General features: G+C 40.7%; 1 protein-coding gene across 12 annotated transcripts in view; it reads right to left on the bottom strand.

The window, feature by feature from the left end:
* Positions 1–448: 448 nt before the first annotated feature.
* Positions 449–19,840, bottom strand: part of LOC114205552 (uncharacterized) — a 126,486-nt gene continuing 107,094 nt past the window's right edge. For 7 of the 12 annotated variants that reach the window (XM_088026348.1, XM_088026375.1, XM_088026359.1 and 4 more), the window contains 4 exons: positions 16,661–16,724; positions 7,369–7,676; positions 7,064–7,240; positions 449–5,802 (listed from right to left, as the gene is read on the bottom strand). In XM_088026348.1, coding sequence (XP_087882474.1) covers positions 16,717–16,724 — 8 coding nt within the window. In that variant the 3' untranslated portion in view covers positions 449–5,802; positions 7,064–7,240; positions 7,369–7,676; positions 16,661–16,716. Of the gene's footprint in view, positions 5,803–7,063; positions 7,241–7,368; positions 7,677–16,660; positions 16,725–17,147; positions 17,212–19,840 lie in introns of all 12 variants that reach the window. The other 5 variants (XM_088026369.1, XM_088026362.1, XM_088026365.1 and 2 more) reach the window with 5 other exon arrangements.

Below are 19,840 nucleotides of genomic sequence, written 5' to 3'. Positions count from 1 at the left end.
TGTCAACAACAGAAGCACTACATAAGAAAGTCAAAATTTTTAAAGAAAACCTCCTGTACATTTATATTGTAGGAATATGTCTTATAAACAAGGGAGAAAATGTCACAAAAACTCCAGGTATTATTCTTGGAAATATTCACATTCACATTGTCTTTTTTTTTTTTTTTTGTCTCCAAAATATCTCATGCCCTTTACTGAAACTAACACAGAGAAATTATTCTCCTCTGAAGTCCCTTGAATTTGGTCCATAATGGGGATACAACTCTAATATCAATCCAAGTACATTTGAAAGTGAGGGTTTTTTGAGTTAATCCAAATAGGCTTAATACTCTCTTGATTTAGTTCCCCTAGAACCAGACTCTGATGTAAGGAGTTGAGTGCAAGTAGACTATTTGGAACATGATCCCAGAAAACTCTAGTAAGTGTAGGGGGAAGTGAGACCAAAAAAAAAAAAAAAGAGAGAGAGAGAGAGAGAGAGACAGGGGTGCCTGGGTGGCTCAGTCGGTTAAGGTCTGGCTCTTGATTTTGGCTCAGATCATGATTTCCACGGTGTGGAGCCTGCTCAAGATTCTCTCCCTCCTTCTCCTGCTGCCCCTCGCCCCCCTCAAAAAAACCAAAAGAGAGATAGAAGTCAGTAAAATGTGCACTTCAAGGAGATAATCACTGTGGACGACTGAGAATGCTCCTGGGGATCTGTGGAAAACTAGTCTGGAATATACCTCAGACTTATCCCAACTGAGGGGCCTCAGGAGTCAGACACTATCTGCTAACTCCTTGTTGTGTACCTGTTGAGAGCTGCTTCTAGGGACATGAAGTCTCCAATTTGCCCTGTGTCTGGGCCACCCATCCTCCAGGGACCAGAGGAAGGGCCCTCCAGAGAGAGCTCAAAGTGCTTACATAAGCAGCTTTGGGATCTTGTAGAGGGAAATACGGTGAGGATGTGTGTAGGGCACCCACAGCATTTGTAATGGCACTCAGCATTGCTCACAAATTAACAAATCAGAGAACCATAGAATGAAAGAGCTGTCAAAACAGTCAGGGATTGGGTCCTTTCTACAGGTGCTTCTGATACCTTGTACCTGTTACTGGTCTCTGCACTTCTGCAGTAAGCACTGAAGTTTTTTCAGGAAGGGAGAAAAGGAAAAACCCTAAGCGTGTTGTTGGTGTTCCCAGCAAATTCATGCAGTCGTGCATTAGGAAATGAGAAAAGAGGGTGGACAGATAGTGACCTGTGATACAAAGGGCAGTCCTTGGCCCCAGGGACTCAGGCCATGGCTCAGTGTCTCATGGGAAGAAAATGAAGAGCGTCAGGAGACAATGAATACCTATTTGCTGCTTATATGAGAAACTGGGCCACCATGAGAACGGGAGCCTTCTTGGCTTTTCTGGCAAGAGCACAGTGTGATCCCGAGGCCGTGAGGACCACTGAAAACCTAGCCCAACTTGGACAAGTCTGATCTGAGAGCTGGGACACAGCCCCCTCGGTACAAGCATCCATGATTTTTTTTGCTAGAGGGGAAGTATCAGCCTCCGTGGGCTTTATCAGGGTATCTCTCCCAAACAGCTCCATTGGTGACATAGCTCTAAGGGACATAGAGTTTAACCTGTGCAAGAAATGTTCATGGACACCTGGGATACTATCAACAGCTCTTGGAAATAAATAGAAAAGTCTCGGAGAGGTAGCAAGGTTACACTGGAGCTGGGTAGAGAAATGTCAGTGATGGAGTGAGGAATGGATAAGGCTCAGGTATTGGCTGAGGAATGTACTAAGGCTTCCGGATGGACCAGGGTTAGCGGGAAGTTCGTGGATGAGAGAATCAGGACATGAGTGGTGGACCCAGTGCGGCTCTGGAATGGATATGGAGCAAGGATTTATTTCTTCAGCAAATGTTGATTGAGCTTTTAGTACTTGTCAGGCACTATTCCATGTACTGGAGATACATTGCACCAGATAGAAATTTCCTATTTTTATGTGGAGTTTAAAGTTTAACGCAGTGGTGGTGTTATGTGTGCATGATACTAGACAGTTTTTGCTACCTTTTTAAAGACATCTTTTTATTATCAAATAATAATTATCTTTTAAATTTCTTCTCTTTGGATCAGGAAGTATGGATATGGCATATAGAAGTGCCCCAGGATGAAAACAGCTATGTCAGAATTTAATATGCACAATGTCTTGAATAGTGTAAGCTTTTTTCGGTAATTCTGTTCCTCTTGCAAGTGATTGGCTAAGGCAATGGCATGTGATACAACCCTGGCCAATGAGACTCTAAGGGATATCGGCTAAGGAGCTTTTAAAAGGGATGCCTAGGGGCTCAGTTTGTTAAGTGCCTGCCTTCGGCTCAGGTCATGACCCCAGGGTCCCGGGATCGAGTCCTGCATCGGGCTCCTTGCTCAGCAAGGAGTCTGCTTCTCCCTCTGCCTGCTACTCCCTCTGCTTGTGCTCTCTCTCTCTCTCTCTGACCAATAAATAAAATCTTAAAAAAAAAAAAAGGAGCCCCTGGGGAAAAAAAAGTTTTCCTCATTGACCAAGAAGACACTTAAGGAGAAATTGCCTCTTATCTGTCTCTCTTCATGGTTGTGTAAGGATGTAGCATCTAAGACCACAGAGACCATCTTGTTTCCTTGAAGAAACAAACCTGGGGGGTGGGGGAATGCCAGCCCATTGAAGGTAGGGGAATGGACAGATAGAAAGAACCTGGGTCATTAGTACCATCTCTGGGCCACTGATTTAATAAATCCTGGAAATGTCTGTTTCCAATGCTCCTGTTTTCAAGCCTACAAATTCTTCTCATTATTGAATCCACTTTTAATAGCATATTCTGTTACTTGCAGCCAAAAGCATGCTATCTGATGGACTCAGTAAGTTTACCAAAGCATCAATCATGAATACCATTTAAACATTGGTACCAAATGTTCAAAACTGCCTGGGTTGCATCGCTGACAACAAAAGTGTTGTTTCTGGACCTAAAGTCAATACACTTATTCCAAAGCGTTCTGTAGACTGACTTTACTTGCTTTGTTCTCATTGCTCTTGAAATAAAGCCCTTAATTTTTGCTCTATACAGCTAAAAAGTATATATTGGATATGCTAAATATACCAATTGATATACTTTTAGTAATGCAGAAGAATAAAAGTAACTCAAGCCCAAATATTATAGTAAAGAGTTATCAGAATTCTTTAGAAATTTCTGAGGAATTTGCCCTTGGTTAATATTTGTTTAGCATCCAAGACACTTTATCCTTCATCATATACTTTAAAAGTGCAGAGAATACCCTCTCCATGGATCTGCCATGCCTCTCCTTCAGCACCCCTCCCTCTGAATGGCTAGCCACTTACTCCATGAAAAAAATTATCTGCCACAGTCACTTAATGTAGGAAGCAACATGAGACAGTAAGAAAACTTCCAATTATACTCTGACCTAACCTCTCTTACGATGTCTTTATATTCCCATAAATCAAAGCAGGTAAACCCTTAACACCGCCTTTGAAAAGTTATATATATATATATAAAAAAAAGAAAAAGGAGCGAAATAACCAGTTTTCCTCACAGTCAGATTTTACTGTTACATTGTGAAGACCTTTCAAGATTTTTCCAATATAAGCTATGTCAGGAGAAATCTCAAAAATATATCATACGATCTGAATTGTGGATGACAAATGGCCTGGGTTTCCCATCATTCCAATGTTGTCAATTTGGCCTTCCTCCTCATTGACTCAGGACAGACAGTGGGACTCCAGACTCAGGCCTGCATTAAGTATCACATCCAGTAAATGAATTTATTTCTTTTACCAATATCATTGCATCAGGGAGACTTGGGGGGAACACTGGCTTGGGAGAACGTTCCTGGTAGCTGCAGACAGTTCTATTTCCTTCCTGTAGTCCCAATAAAGATGGGGGGAGGTGAGGGGGAAGAAAGAAAAGAAAATCAGAGTGATGAAGATAGGAAGGGTGCAACTTGATCTCAGTTTTGTCATTCCCGTCCATGTTTCACACAAATTCACCACATGGTGAAATCCAAAGCTTGCTCAGAAGAGTGGGACAGTGTGGAGCCACAGAGTCCTCCCCCTCCACCTGCACGCCTTTTTCAGAACCACAAAGTTCACAGGTGATACGAAGGGAGGTGTCTCTGATACTAGCTGCCAACCCCCCGATGCAATTTATTCCCTTCCTGAAAGCTTCCATCCTCAGATGTGGCAATCACACCTCCTCACCTTCCTCCTCCAAGAGCTTTGTTAACTTTCCTGATTTGTTTTTCCCCGCTTCAATAATCCAAAGCCTGCTACTGCCTAGTACCTCGCGGAAGAACAGATGCAGTTGGGTGCACCTGGGGACAGCTGCGGTCTGGACTCCGGGCCCCCATCAATTATCACCCCCCCTTACACTCACCCTCCCCTCCATCACGTTGCCACCTGTGCTTCATGTGTTCCTGAGATTCCCTGGGAAAAAAATGCAGTGAGTGGCATTCGGGAGGCTCTCCGATTCCCACATAGTGTGTAGCTTTCCCTTCTTCTAGCCCTCTTTTTCAATGTGCTAATTGTAAATGCAGCTACAAAGAAATGCCTCCAGAAAGCACAGGCTTCAAGCTCAACCCAGACAAAGGTGTAGCGATTGCCAGAACTCAAATACTATCGGCTTTCAGTCTGAGGCTCAGGCTTTGAAATTACTGCAGGCTCCCAATTCCCCTTGTCTTCAAGGACAGAACCGGGCCCAAGCAGGCGGCACCCACTGTGAGTCTGAGGGCCACCCAGCAGCGTGAGGGTTTTCACTGTATTACAATTATTAAAACACCTGTGCTAAATAACCTGATCCAGTCTGAAGTGTTCCTGAATCTCCCAAATCACTCATTTCTTAACTAGGCTGGCTTATTGATTGCATTTAGGTTGGCACTAGAAAATCGAGGTCAAGCCAGGTTCAAAATCTCTTGAAGTCCTCTCTCACCTGCATTCCGAGGCATGCTACATCTGCGTTGAAACTTCTCATTCCCGTATTCTCCTGCAATCCTGGTGAAAACCAACCCAGATTTCAATGGCACTAAAAAAGGCAACCACGGACAGCCTGAAGAAAGCAGCTCAGGGATGAAAAGGTGCCGTTTCTTTGGATTAAGAGTGGAGTGGAAGGAGTTTTTCCTACCAACATGAGATGATTTGGGGAATGAGAATTCCGGGGTGAACCCTGCAGAAATGACAGAGATGCAGTTTCAAGGGAATGAATTCCCTCCTGCTTCTCAAGATGTACTGAGTGTCCGTGTCATATGCCTAAGCTATTTTAAAGCAGCTGGTCACTTACATTGAAAATCACACAGATGGATGAAAAGTTCTCACAGGATTAAGAAATGTCTTTAAAATAATGGCCACATGTGCTCTGTGGCCATCAGTAAGGCTAGGACTTTGGCCTCTTTGTCCATGAGCCCCACGGACTCTAACTGTTCGAGGAGACTTCTGGCGCTAGCAGTGTTTCTGCTTCCTTCAAATGCAATTTCTTCTTTGGCCAGGGCTTCTTTCCTAAACAGTAGGGCTCAGTTCAGGTATTGGCAAGTGTTTCAGGAAATGATGGAAAGAAGCCCTACACAGGTTCAAAGAAAACTCAATTCTTATATAATCTCAGAAACATAGTATGGAAAGACCCTGGGTTCCCCTCATTCCAGGGCTCTGCAGGAACGCTAGTATGGTTCTGAGGCCAGCCTGTAGCTGTGCCCACACTTGAACTTCTCAGGCACCCCTCGACTTCTTGTCAAACTAGACCAAGCCAGACTGAGTCCATAAAAGCAGCCCTTGACTCGTCGCCATACCAACGTAACCTAGGAAGATACAAGCGGATGTCATTAATGCTTTGACAATCTCTCGCACAACCTCTAACATTTCATCAGCGTTTACTATGTTCGGGGAACTATGCTAAGGTATTTTATATGATATATCCTATTTATTCCTCACAGCAAGCTGGTATGGAAGGCACTATTGATGTCCCCATTCTATAAATGAAGAAGCTGAAATATAGGGTGTGTGAGTAACTTGCTCAAGGCCACAGAGCTGGTAAATATTGGAACCAGAAAAGGACCCACACTTCCTAATTCCAAAGCCTATACTCTTAACTGCTACACAATGTATCCAAAAGCAAAATAGTCACTATGCACACACATGCACACACACAAAACCTGTTTAACCTCATAAATAATATTAGAAGTGTAAAAGTAATAGTGGGACACCCTTTTCTTTTTCAAAATATTTACAATGATAATATCTGGTCAGGGGTGGGGGAGGTAGGGAAAGTGCTGTGGGACACAATTAGGTACCAACTACCTGGAAGGTAATTTGGCAATGATGTCAAATGTCCGGGGATTTCACCTACTATTCCAATTGGTAAATTTATTCCCAAGTCTTTATCCTAAGGAAATAATTTAGACAAGTGTGAAAAGATGAATGCTCAGTGATTTCTCATAGCATCATTGGCAATAAAATGGGAACTAGCCACGGTGTCCCATCACAGGGAGTTGGCTGCACAAGCTGTGGTATATCCATATAGTGGAACACTGGCAGTTATCCAAAATTGTGATTTCAATGTGTATCAAGGGATATGGAAATACGGTTAAGGTATATTATTGAACAAAAAGATAAAAAGTTGTAGACACCATATAATCTCATTTGGGCAAAAATTAACACACCTGCTTGGACTTTTGATGAAAAGCATTTCTTATTCCCATTATTTTAACTCTGATTATCTTTGGTGAGTGGAATTGTGTGCAAGTGTCTTTCGCTTATTTTTGTCTCTGGACCAATAATGTATTATTTGTATAATCAAAACATTTTGAAAAGCTATTGATAATTGTGATAACAGGATTAAATTGATTTTATAGATCAGCAAATCTCAACCACATTGTATAGGCAGATGTGAAATAACTTATGAAAGGTCAGCATTTTCTTATGACAAGCAATACTGAACTAAAATTAGCAAAAACTTTGTGAATTCAAATTATCTCTTTAATCATGCCTCTTTTACCCCCTTGGGTTCCAACATACTGTTTTGAGTAGAGGTGGGTAGGAGGGGGCGGGATTGCCACTAACCTGGAGAATTGCATGCCGTCCACAGCTCATGTTATCCGTATCCAGTAGACAGCCATCTCCAACCTACAAATTGATAGGGTTGGGGGATGATGCATAGCGACAATGTGTGGCCTTGGTAAGGGTGGGATCAAAGTCTAGCTAATGTCTGCGTGTGAATGACTGTTCATCATGTGGCCTCTGCAGGGGGAAAAAGAAAAAGGTTGAGAACAAAAGCCACAGACTAATCAGACTATTCCCAAAGTCTAATATTCAAAGTCCTTACATGCCAAACTACTTCAATCCTTAACATTTCAAATTATACTCACAAGTTAGAAGGTTCTGAATGTAACTCTTTCCTCCCTTTTGCCTCTTTCTTCATCCATTCTTATGAGGCTCTCCCGAGATGACACCACAATGCTCCCAGGGCTGAGGATGTGGGTCCAAGCTTTTGGTGTATCAACCAGTGTGGGCTCTGTTCCATGGACACATGTCGAACTCCTGCCATTCTTCTCAAAACATATGCACAGTTTGGCCAAAGGAGCCCAAAAGAAATTACGTAGCTGAATCTTTTGCCAGTGTGGCAAAAATCAAAGCACATGGTCTATGAAAGATAGGTCATTGACAGTCTTCTGGACTGCAGAAACAAGAGTATGTAGTGTTAAATCATCCTGCAACCAGCACACTTGCTATTTGTTTATCGCTTCATCCAACAAATGTGTGAACTGATAGTCAAAGGCACACTCTTTGACAAGAACAAATATGCAGAAAATATAAGAGCCCAAATGAGTAATTGTTTCCACCACTTACAATAGGATTAAGCATTTGTCAGATAAGGAAAATACCACAGCTCAATTGGGAGCATGGGTGACATTTCAAATATAAAATATTTGGAATGCGTGTCCATATCTGATAAACATCATAATCTATTTCCATGTTATTATATCAATTTTGTCTCTATAGAAATCTCAAAGCTTCTGTTTTTAAACACTATGCAGATATAAATATTTACATTTGTTTGTGATACATGTGTGTACTGTGCATGTATTTGAATGTATATACACATCACATATCATCCGTATCATAATGTGCTATAATTCACACTAAAGTTAAGCCTGCCTGAAGTGATTTTGCATACCAAACCATATTTTATCACTTCAATAAAAATATTTAGTGAGCACTTTGTATGTGCAAGGTTTTGTGCTAAGTGCTAGCTAGGGACACAAAAGTGAAAAATAAATTCAATATGTATGCTTTCAAGGAGCTTATGATTTGTCAGGTAGTTGGAAAGACGAGGAAACAAACAACTATTAGGTAAACTTAGCCAAGTGATAATGATAGAGATGCAAACAAAGTGTCATGGGTATTTCAAAAATTGTATATAGATACAGAAGTAAAGTTCAGCCATTGTCAAGCGTTTTCCATAAAAAGCCAGAGAGTAAACAAATTCGGCTTCATGGGCTATACAGTCAATGTCACCACTGCTGAAACCTGACATTATAGACAAAAGAATCCATAGACAATTTGTCAATCAATGGGCATGGCTGCCTTCCCATAAGACTCTCTGTATGGACATTGGGATTTGAATTTCATATAACTTTAACATACTGCAAAATATTCTTTTTCTTTTTATTGCTCTTTTCAACCATTTAAAAACGTAGCAACCATCCTTAGCTCACAAGCAGTCCAGAAACAGGAGGTAGGCTAGATTTGGCTTGAGGGCCAGGGTTTGCTAACTCCTGATATAGACATAGACCTCGCTGAAGAGCTCAAGATCACAACCAACTGGGGTGTGAAAAGAAAGAACTTGGGGGAAAAGCTTCATGGAGTAAAGGGCTGTGATATGTACCATGAAGACAGGAACCGTTTAGAAGAGATGGCAGTAGGAAGGGAAAGGTAAGGAATGGGAGAAGAAAAGCAATTCACGGTAACTAGAATGCCTTGCTAAGGAGTTTGAGTAGGTCCTGAGGAAGCAGGGAAATATTTCAAATAAGGGCAAAAGGATTGCAGCTGCTACTCAGATAGCGGAAGGTAGGAGGTTTGGTGAAAAAAGGGATGGAACTACTGCAGTCATCCAGCTGAGTGATCACAAAGCCTTGACCTTCCAAAGGGGTCATGGGACCAGGGAGGGGAGGAGGGATTCGGGATTCAGTGACGAAGCCAGCAAGATCTGGTGGCGGATGCCTCTATGTGTGAGATAAGCGCAGGAAGAAAGCTAACTCCATGGTCAAGGTCTGGGGAAGGTGGAAAAGCTGATGCTGTGACAGAAGGACTAGTTGCAGGGAGATTTTAGGAAGGATGATGAAGCTCAAGGCAAGTGAGGCAGGACGGGCAAGCACACAAAGGAGTCCATATTCTACTGGTTTCTGGAAATGGTCTCCACAGACAGCCTATCTTCTCTAAGCGGCAGGCCATTGCTATTATATCATGAATAGTTGCAATGATTTCAAATCAGTGTTCAGCATTACCTGCCAGCAAGATATTTTTGGATACTATCAAAATCTGGGCTCAGAGGGTTGTCATTTACCTTATAGTCCTTGGCAGAGAACAGGTTAAGAGCCACTGCTATCACCTACTTCCAAACACAAAAGCTGAATGTCTCATGTTAGCAAAAACACCTGAATAACTGAAGGTTGAACTGTGTTCCCACCTTACCTCTGTAACTGCCTGTTAGCTATAAATTTGGACCTCAGAAGGAATTTTAGACTTCAGATACAGTTTGGGAATTGTTAGCATACAGAACCAGGCCATTCAATAGAACATTCTACAGTGAGGAAATTGTGCTACATCTTGCTGTCCAATACGGCAGCCGTGAACCCATGTGGTTAGTGAATACTTGAAATGTGGCTACTTGTGAATACTTGAAGTGTGACTGAGGAACTGAATTTTAAATTTATTTCATTTAAATTTAAGGAACCTCCAGAAACCAATATTGTACTGTATGTTAACTAAGTAAAATTTAAATTAAAAATATATAAAATAAAATGAAAAAAATATAAGGAAGCATATGTAGCCCACGGTTACCCTATTGGCCAGTGCAGATATAGATGACAATTGGAGCTGAGGGAGTGGGTGAGTAGGAACAGCATATCCAGAATATCAGAAATAAGGGACATTTTAGAGTGGGAGGAGGCAGAAGGTGGGTAGAGATTAGCTAAAGGAAAGCTAAGGAGGAAAAACCTTTGAGGAAGAGTGGTCAACAGTTTCAGCAGAGAACATGTAACAAACATGAGGAGATGCACAGACAAAAACATCTCCATGGACGGTAGATATAAGGTGACCATGGGGACCTTTGATACCTACAGGAGCGTGAGAGAGGCAGAATCAAACTCAGTGGGTTTGGGAATGAACTGGTGACTAAAATTAACATAATAACAGTAATAACAGCAACAGCCATGGCATCATGCACCAGAACTACTTCGGAAAGAAAATAAATAAAAAGACAACCTTTTCAAAATCATGTGTGGCTTAACTCAGTTATTGGAAAGACCAGACTGGGAAGGACATTGAAATGACTGTCTTCCCTGACTTCTAGGATGCCTTCAATTATAAGGTGCACCATCAATATAGTAACAGCTTTCTGTGCAGGGGGGAAGAGGGAGCCACCACTTAATATACACACATCAATTCTTTTTTTTTTTTTTAAGATTTTATTTATTTATTTCAGAGAGAGACAACGTGAGAGAAGGAACACAAGCAGGGGGAGTGGGAGAGGGAGAAACAGGCTTCCTGTGGATCAGGGAGCCTGATGTGGGACTCAATCCCAGGACCCTGGGACCATGACCTGAGCCGAAGCCTCAGTCAGCTTAACTGGCTGAGCCACCCAGGCACCGCCCCACACCAATTGTAATAGCCAGGCTTTCTAGACTCAAGGGAACATAGTATATAACACACAAAGGTAAAAGGTCTTCCTTAAAAACGCAATGGCTTTCCTTCTCCACTGGAGAAGGAAACCTTAGCTTTGTGGAGAGGTTCCAATCGGTACCGTCACAGATTCTCAGAGAATTCTGGCTATGCATTCTTGCGCAAATGGTAACTAGAGAAAAGAATGTGTGACAGTTGCCCCAGGAGGTAAGAACATTAGGACAAGGAGCAGGGCATGAGAAGAGGGTAGGTTGACTTAGGTTCCAGAGAGAATGGAGACATGGCGTCACTCTGCCATCACTGGCCACAGTTACAGACATGGGACGAACAAAGGAATCAGACTGAGCATATGCGCTCAAACTCTGAGCACCCAAGCTCTTTCTTGTGAAAGAGCACATATGCTCAGGTTAGCTCCGGGTTCAGGTGAGGCCACTCTGGAGTTCCGGTGCCAAACCAAGGCTCTTCATGTGAGGCACTGCCAACATCGTCAGACAATCTGAGGAACACAGACCACTCTCATCTCTCCCACTCCCACTCCTGCCATTTCTGGGCTTCTGGTTAAAAAAGGAGACTTTTCCTTTACTTTCCTTGGGGCAATTTACAGGACCATGGCATCCAGCTCACATCTTCAGGCCTTATATGCACACTGAGAAATATTTACTTTTATTAAAGAACATAGAATCATGAACTAGAAAAGACATCAAAAGACCAGTCCCAATCAGCGATCTGTCTTCAGACAAGTATTTGTTTATCGTGCCCCCAAAAGATGATTATTTATATCCTTCTTGCAAATCTTTAGGGACAGAGATGAGACGCTCTGCCTTGTTTGTTTGCTGCAGCATTATATCCAGATGTTGCTCATCCAGAACAGAAACCTGTATATTCCTGGCAAAATGCATCAACCTCCATGCTGGAGTCTTTGTTCAAATGCATACTGTATTTGAATAAACACGTCTGGGTCACTAAGTTCCTCCCAACAAATGTTTTAACATCTTCCCATTTCTTTCTTCCATTTGTTCAATTCATTTCAAAAATAATAATCATTGTTCTTTGCCCTTTTGTCCAGTTTGTTACTCTGTCTTGTATTTTTTTTTTAATTAGGGAAATTTAGTGCAACATGTTATGCCTCTGATTCTAAATGTCGACAGTAAAGCTCTCCAAACTCATGATTTCTGTGGCAAATATAACCCAGTCTCACTGCCGAGTCACAGAGGCACAAGCATTAACATTTTATGCTATATGACAAAATACTGCACTTTTGGAAAGGGCCGGGATTAATGTTACTATGACAACTCCAAATTTCTGACTTTTATGCATGTAAAATTTCAAGGATACAGTTGCATTATAACACAAGGTTGTTTATAAAATCTCGCCTGAGCACTAACATATTTATTACAAGTCCTCACTGAGACCAATAGAAAGTGTCACACCCCCCCATAGCAATACACATCAGTGAAATAGATGGTAGTGTATATGTGGTTGCAAAATATTATGAAATCGATTAAAATCTTATTTCTTTCATAGCTGCTATACTTATAAACATACATACAGTATGCAGCCCTGGATATAAATACAAATAAAACATAAAGAGAAAACATATAAAACCTCATAAATATACAGTATCCTGCCTTATCAATATTCATTTATGCATATCTCTGCACTCACGCATTAATAAAAGCACATATATTGGATTTGAATGTGTGAGGGATGGGTAGGGAAGCTGTAATCAAGATATTCAAGCTCTCCTCTTCATGGAGAAGTATTACATTATCTCTCTCAGCCTATTATGTTTTCTGAAATTTCCAAATGTATGTTTTGGCCTCTTCAACTTTAGTCTTTTGCATTTAAGTAATGAGAAAGTTAAGTGCAATAAATGGATCACTCAAGGGCATTACAAAGAATGTTTTGATCTATTTAGAGCCTTTAACTTCAGAGCAAAGGCCTGGTTTAGTGTGACCTTAGTGAATTCAAACTGTTTTGTTTCACTAACAAGTGAAGCATATATTTCAATAGAATTAATGTATGACTAGCTTCTCAAAGAGACTCCATTTCAGGCTGGGTTGCGAAGGGCGGGGGGGCACCTGATTTCAAAACTCCCACAGATGTATTTCTAAGAAAGCATCTCAGTATAATGCCAACTGATGAAAATTTGAGAAGTATATGGCCTTGCAGCTCTATTTTATTTGTGTTAGTTAGTAATTAGTGGTACAAATATAGTTTTCTTCAAAAATTCAAAGCGCCAGGATTCTTTGCAAGAGACCTGGACTTTTTCTCAACAAATTCCAACATGTTCCCCACAGGATTCAGGGGGACAGGTCCCTGCTCTGTATTCTTATTTGGTTAACTGTTAGTATTGAGGTCCAAATCAAACTCTGAGCTGAGATTCTTTCCTGTTTCTTGGGCCCTCACCTCCCATAGACGTCTTCCTTTTCAATGGCTTCGGTCCTTCCTTCGGCAGCTATGAATAATGCGCCAACATCCTTACTAAAGGCCAATTGTTTTATGGAGCTGGGATGGATAATTAGTAAATTAATTCATTAAAGTTACCCTCCCATTATTGAACCAATTATCTGTATAAGCAAGATGTCCTTAGTTTATAAAAGACATTTGTGCCCATGAGTGAATAATTGTGAACCTGTTCTTTTTCCTTTTCTTGACCGAGTTTAGAAAGACATTTTACATGGAGTTCCTTTATGTCCTTACTAAAACAGCTGACAAAATATAACAGGGCCAGAGGCAGCCTAGGGCACAAGGAGCCATGGGGTTCGACACAAGACTTATAATCAAGCTTTAGAAACAGAGCCTTTGATTTAGTAATAGCTCACATTTATTGAGTTCTTACAGAGAGCAAGGTGCTATTTGAAATACTCTGCATTTGCATGTTTTCATCCTCACAATAACGTCCTAAGAGTGAAACAGCAATTGAACAGAAGGCTAAGTGACTTGCTCAAGTTCATGCAACCAGAAAGTAGTGCAGCCAGGATTTGAACCCCAGGCAGCCAGGCTCCAGACCACACTCATCTGTTTTTCTTTTCTTTCTTTCTTTCTTTTTTAACGTTTATTTATTTATTTGAGAGTGAGAGAGAGAGAGCATAAGTGTGAGGGGCAGAAAGAGAGGGAGAGAGACTCTTAAGTAGACTCTGTGCTGAGTGTGGAACCTGACCTGGGGCTCGATCTCATGACCCTGAGATCACAACCTGAGCTGAAACCAAGACTTGGTCACTTAACCAACTGCACACCCTTCGACTGCTTTTCTTGACTTAAGTTTTTTCAGATCTCTTGAGATCCAGGTTTAAAAGGCATAGAGTTTTGGACTTTCTTGAGGCACCCCTATGACCATCCTCCGTTTGAGGATGGGAGAGGTATTCCATATAAGTAAAAGCTTCAAAGCATTTCCTCTCACTTTAAACAACTTCGCCTCTTACGTGTCTGATATTTTAAACTACACGCTTGCCCTTTAGTCAGTGGGAGAAGAGAGAACCAAACTTCAGCTTTGATGGTAAGAGTTTCTCTTTATAATTGTATAAGCTTTTTTTTCTTATGATTAAATTCTAACCTGTGATTGTGGAGAGTTTGTAAAACACTGAAACAATCCTTCTTAATAGTTACGCCTTGTTAATGATCAATCCTGGTAATAATGCTATGGTAATTAGCACTTCAACATATTTTATCTGTCTTTTCTATGCACGCTTTCATATTTTAGATAACATTGTATATAGTAATTACTAATAATATTTAATACTTGTGCATAATCACTAATATGCTAAGAACTATTCTAAGTTTCATATACATCTTGCTTATTTCATTTTTATCATAAGCCTCATGCCAGTAATGTTATTTATTACCAGGGCAATGGCTTTATGGTATTTTATTTGTGTAATATCTACTGTGTTTAGAATTAAAAACTTGTTTTTTCCTCTTTTTTTTACTATTGTATGTAATACTGAAATGAACATCTTCATGTGTTTCAGATTCTTCTAACATGGATAAGGCAGATTGCTAGACATGGAATTAGTAGGTCAATGGGCTGACCCTTTATAAGGCTGTTTCTGGTAGTTTTTGCCAAATTGCTTCCTAGAATCTACTATACAATTCTTGCTGGAAGCCTGAAACACTTAGTGAGGCAACTGTTATTTGGGGAGGTTAAGTTAAGGGATATGCCAACCCTCTTCTCAAGTTAAATCATCAGAAAGCTCCAAGTTTAAAAAAAGAAAAAAAAAAAGAAAGTTCCATGCTTGAAACTCATTAATGTGACTTCTCAGAATGGTCTTCCCAAAGTCACATGTCAAGAGTATGGCCTTGACTTCCATGGAGAACAATTAGGACTTACTCCAGGTGAGCAAAATCACTGTTTAAAGCATTGTCTACAGTGTTACTCATCATCCCTTAAATAGGAGCAAACAGCTTTTGTCCTGTTTGATTAACAGTCACACATTCATCTTTTTTCATTTTTTCATTTTTCATACAAATTCCATTTGTACCTAGACAGTCTGGAAACCTAAAACCTAAGTAAATATCCTACAGTAGCCTACAAAATGAAATATAAACTTTTCATTGGCAAAATATTCTGCCCACCATTTTGTCCCAGTGTAGTGTTCCAATCACATCTCCTATTATTGCTATAAGCAAACTCTCTGTCCTAGACAATTTCAAGTCCCACTTTTTTGATGACACATCAGGTGTCTTTAGCATCCTCATTACAGGCACAGTACCATTATCTAAACACCTTATTTAGACTTTTACATGTTACCCTATTTTCTTTACTTGCCTTTTTAAGTCCAACTTGGTGACTAGGTCATAAGCCCCGAGAGCCTCTCTCATGTTTGCATCCTGTAGGAATTCTTAGAGGAGAGGGTCTCATGTCTTAGGTTTATTTAGTAACATGTATAGGGTCTGTTGGGCATTCCCCAGGGAAATACAGTGAGGCAAGAAGAGTCCATTATTACCCCCTTATAACCCTTAAGAACTTGAAATCCCTTTACATCATAATCACTTCTAATAAAGGCATAGTCACTTAAGCTAGGAAGTCATTCTCCTGTAACATAGAAACATAAACTGCTAAACAGGTCCCACTTTCATTGTTAGGACTACAGATTAGTATAAGATCTCTGCTCTAGAATTTACTGAGTGGTTAGCAAAAAACAAATGTTGACTCAGTACTTATCGTATGTACCTAACCTCTCTCCGAGAGAAGAGGACATCACTGAAAACCCCCTTTCAGTTTGGTTAGGGTTTAGAAATTTCTTTCCATAACCCTGCAACCAAGGAACCTTTCTGAGCAGCATTACTTTGACTACTCTAAGTGAGTTTTGTAGAAACATCTCTGGAGAGTGCTTATGTTCTATGGAAAGCCAGTATTTTTCAATATGGAAGCTCAACAAACTAGCTTGTACCCTTTTGTGTCCCCTAATCATTTCCTCTCAAGTTTCCAGAGTTACTTGAGAAATATTCACTTTGTGAACCTCCTTTTGTAAAGTAACAGTTTGACCTGTACGCCTCAGTCAAGAGCAGAGTCATAAAATGTGGCTAAACAAGGCACTTGAGGAAAAATAATCAGGGTCAGTGTACAAGTCAGCCTAGCAAAGGGATGAATTCACTGAGTGAAATCACCAGGTAATGAGTAGGTTGGAGGCAATTGAATTTTCTCCTGGAGAAATCTTAAACTCTTGGGAGGGCGCGGGAAGGAAAACAGACTTGTTGATCCAAGAGACTCTTTAAGTCTCTCGTGTCTCAAGTATGGAAATGTCCAAAACTAACCATTGAGATAAGAGAGGCATCTTCAAAACAGGCAGCGACAACTTCCCCTAACGCCATCAAAAACCTGCAACAGAGAAAATGCAGAAACCGTCATTCAGATCCCAGAGACCGGGAAGTAGCTAATGGAGCCATATATTCATCATATTGATTGGGCCATTGATTTTTTCCCCCCTTTTCAGCGCCCATTTCTTGGTCTTGTGCCAGAGATGCTTTAAAGAGCTTAAACAAAACTTACACCAAATCTTGCCAAAGGCCCCCAGGGACCCTACAAACTAACTTTCTCTGTTGCTGCAAGTGTAGCTGCCCAAGCGAATCCCCTCCAGAAGAAATTCCTTCTGGATCCAAAAAGCTGCTAAACCTATCTAATGAAGAACCCCAACTGGGAAGGGAGGTAAGCAGAAGCCTAAGAGATAAACCTGGGTGGCTGGGCCGAGAGGACATGAAGAAAGATTTGCTAAGCTGCCCCTGAGCAAACAAAACCTAATACCTTAGTACAAGTGGAAGAATTCTTATCCCAGCATCAAGAGTATGAAAGGAGCATCTTCATTTTCCTAGAACCAGTAATAGAAATTCTGGCATCAGCTACTTAATCTATTAGTGTCCAAACTCTGCTGTGTTTAAGAATCATTCAGCAGATTCCTGGGTCCACTTTTGGTGAGTCTGGTTCAGTAGTGAACAGATCATAACAAGCAGATTCCTAAATGAAAGGGGTCTTTGGATCAAACTTGGAGAAATACTGCAAACAGGTTAACTGCAGAGGAGTTAAATAGTTGAATGATTTAACTTTGCTAAATAGTTGAATGATTAATAATCATCTTGTTATTATTGTCCACTTATTCTATGCACAGGAATCTACAGAGCCTCTTGCCAACCCTTGAGTAACAGAGATGCACAAATATTGGTATTAATTAGAAACCTTTGGTTGCAAGTAGCAGAAACTGACTTAAGTTAACTCAAGCAAATCAATGTGACTTTATTATGAGGCTATAATGACATCCCATGGAGTTTGATGACCTGAGTTAAGGAACTAGAAATTCATAATACTCTGCCTCTCTCCTATCTGCTAGTTCTCTCTCTCCCCCTGCCTCCATATTCCTTCCCTCCTTCTCAGTTTATAAGGCAGGAAATGGCTGCCTCAAAGTTCCCCAGTTAACACATGAGAGTTCTACACAGAGAGACTAAATTCCAGTTCTAACTTGGCTTGGTTGCTGCCTATAGCACAATTAATATGGATCCAAGGTCACCTAGAGGTCAGAGGCCACATGAAGGGTGAAGACTAATCTTGAGTAGGGAGTGGTAAAGAACTTAAAGTTTTAATTATACTCTTTCTAGGCTCTCATTCTGAACAAAGATGTTTCACAAGAAATCATGCAACATGTAGCCTCATATAGCAAGGAAGCAATGATCCAGAGATTGCTGTTTCTTAGAAGGAAAACAAAACAGATGGACAAGATTTGGTCTTAGCACAGGGTCAGCTCAAGGTATAATTGTCAAATAAATGAAAAGTATCTGATTCCCCTTATCTTCTCTTTCTAAGCCTTTACACTCCACCTGTGTCCCCCTGCTTACTCCATCCTCTTCTGCCAGTAGAGTAGGTATTAATCATTTGTACCCAGTATGCATGGGTTAAATTGATCTGTCTCTTACTTCTTCACGGCAAAAGATGACCAAATGAGACTAAAATCACCCATTTGAATGACAGGACATTCATTTCATTTACCCTGAAGGCATCTCCCCTTCCTGAGGCACTGGGCAAGCGAGTTATTCCTTGTGCTAAGATTTTGGTGCCTCTCACATTTGAGCAATAAACCAAATCAAAATGGACAGAGCATGATCAGGAGTTTTGATCTCAAAAGCAGATGTATTCTCAGATATATTTTTTTGGCACTTCGTGACCTATTTGTCTGTATCAGGAGATTTTTCTGTTTTTAAATATTTAAACAGGGTGAAAGAGTTCATTTCAGCCTCTGCAACGAGCAAACCCCATGGTACTCTTCCATAGGCTTAACAGAATTTTCCTTCTGAAAAATTTCATCCTCCGAAGGCTGAAGGTGGAATTGTATGCGCTTGGGGTGGGAGTAGGTGAGAGGAGTTTGATCACAATTTAGCAAACCTTGACATTCTTTACAAACTCCATCATCTATTGCTTGAGGGGCTTTTCACCTACCCAGGTGTTCTCTGCTGGCAGCTAATTGGTGTGTGTGTGTGTGTGTGTGTGTGTGTGTGTGTGTTGTTTTTTAATCAAGCCAGACTTCTTTGCTTGAAATTTTATAATTTATTTCTATATTTAATTTGTGCATTTGAAGAAAGAATCACCAAAAGGCATCTGGTCTCTTGAGGCTAAATGTATTTAACAAAGACTCCCATCAGAAATTTGAGCCAACTTCAAATGAGTCTCCCTCTGAGTCCAATGAGCACAAATCTGAGCTTTCAGCTGAGGTGTGGCTCTTCAAGCTTCTAAGATAGGATGAGCTAGTGCCAGGGAAATCTGTTAGGACAAGATGCAGTGATTTGTTCCCACGCTTTTTCTACCCTCTGGGCATTCACACTCAGCAGGGAGGTCACTCTACACTGAGCCACCTTGTGGCATGTGGGAAAACAACAGCCAAAGGCAAAAGTTCTGGGTGACACAAACATTTCTGGGACACTCTTTGGAGAGGTTGTGGTAGTGATCCTGTGGGCCTTCTTAAGGGAATTGGGCAAGAGAGCTTTTTTCGGCCGTTCAATTTGTCTTCTGTAACATAACTCTTCTGGGAGTTGGTATTATTGTAGTGATTAAGAGAGAAAACTTGGGAGAGCCACAAAAACGAATCCCAACCTTACTCCACCAGCTACTTAAAAAGTTATTCAGTCTGGTGTGAGCCTCTGAAAAATGAGAATGATAATGATATCTACCTCATACTTTTGTTGTGAGAATTAAATGAGATAATATACAAGAAGAGGGTGGCATAGTGTCTGGCACAAATCTCAAAATTTTTTCAGTGGATAACAGGAAAACAATTGCTATCAGACTTGTTTGGCAAATTCTCACTATTGCTCCTTTGAAATTAGAGCCATGCTTTTCTTGCGTGGCCAAAGATTTGATGACAGAGTTGCCTTTTTAGAGAAGGAAAAGAATCTTTCAGAAAGTGCTGTTAAGTCCGTGTATTCGTTTTGTGATTATTAGATTTAATTAGTCAG

Source organism: Eumetopias jubatus, unplaced genomic scaffold, assembly GCF_037043125.1.
Source record: "Eumetopias jubatus isolate StellerSeaLion01/CBP00866 unplaced genomic scaffold, mEumJub1_p1.0 scaffold_1, whole genome shotgun sequence".
In the NCBI taxonomy this organism is placed as follows: Eukaryota; Metazoa; Chordata; class Mammalia; order Carnivora; family Otariidae; genus Eumetopias; species Eumetopias jubatus.
This window is presented reverse-complemented; position numbering and strand designations above follow the sequence as displayed.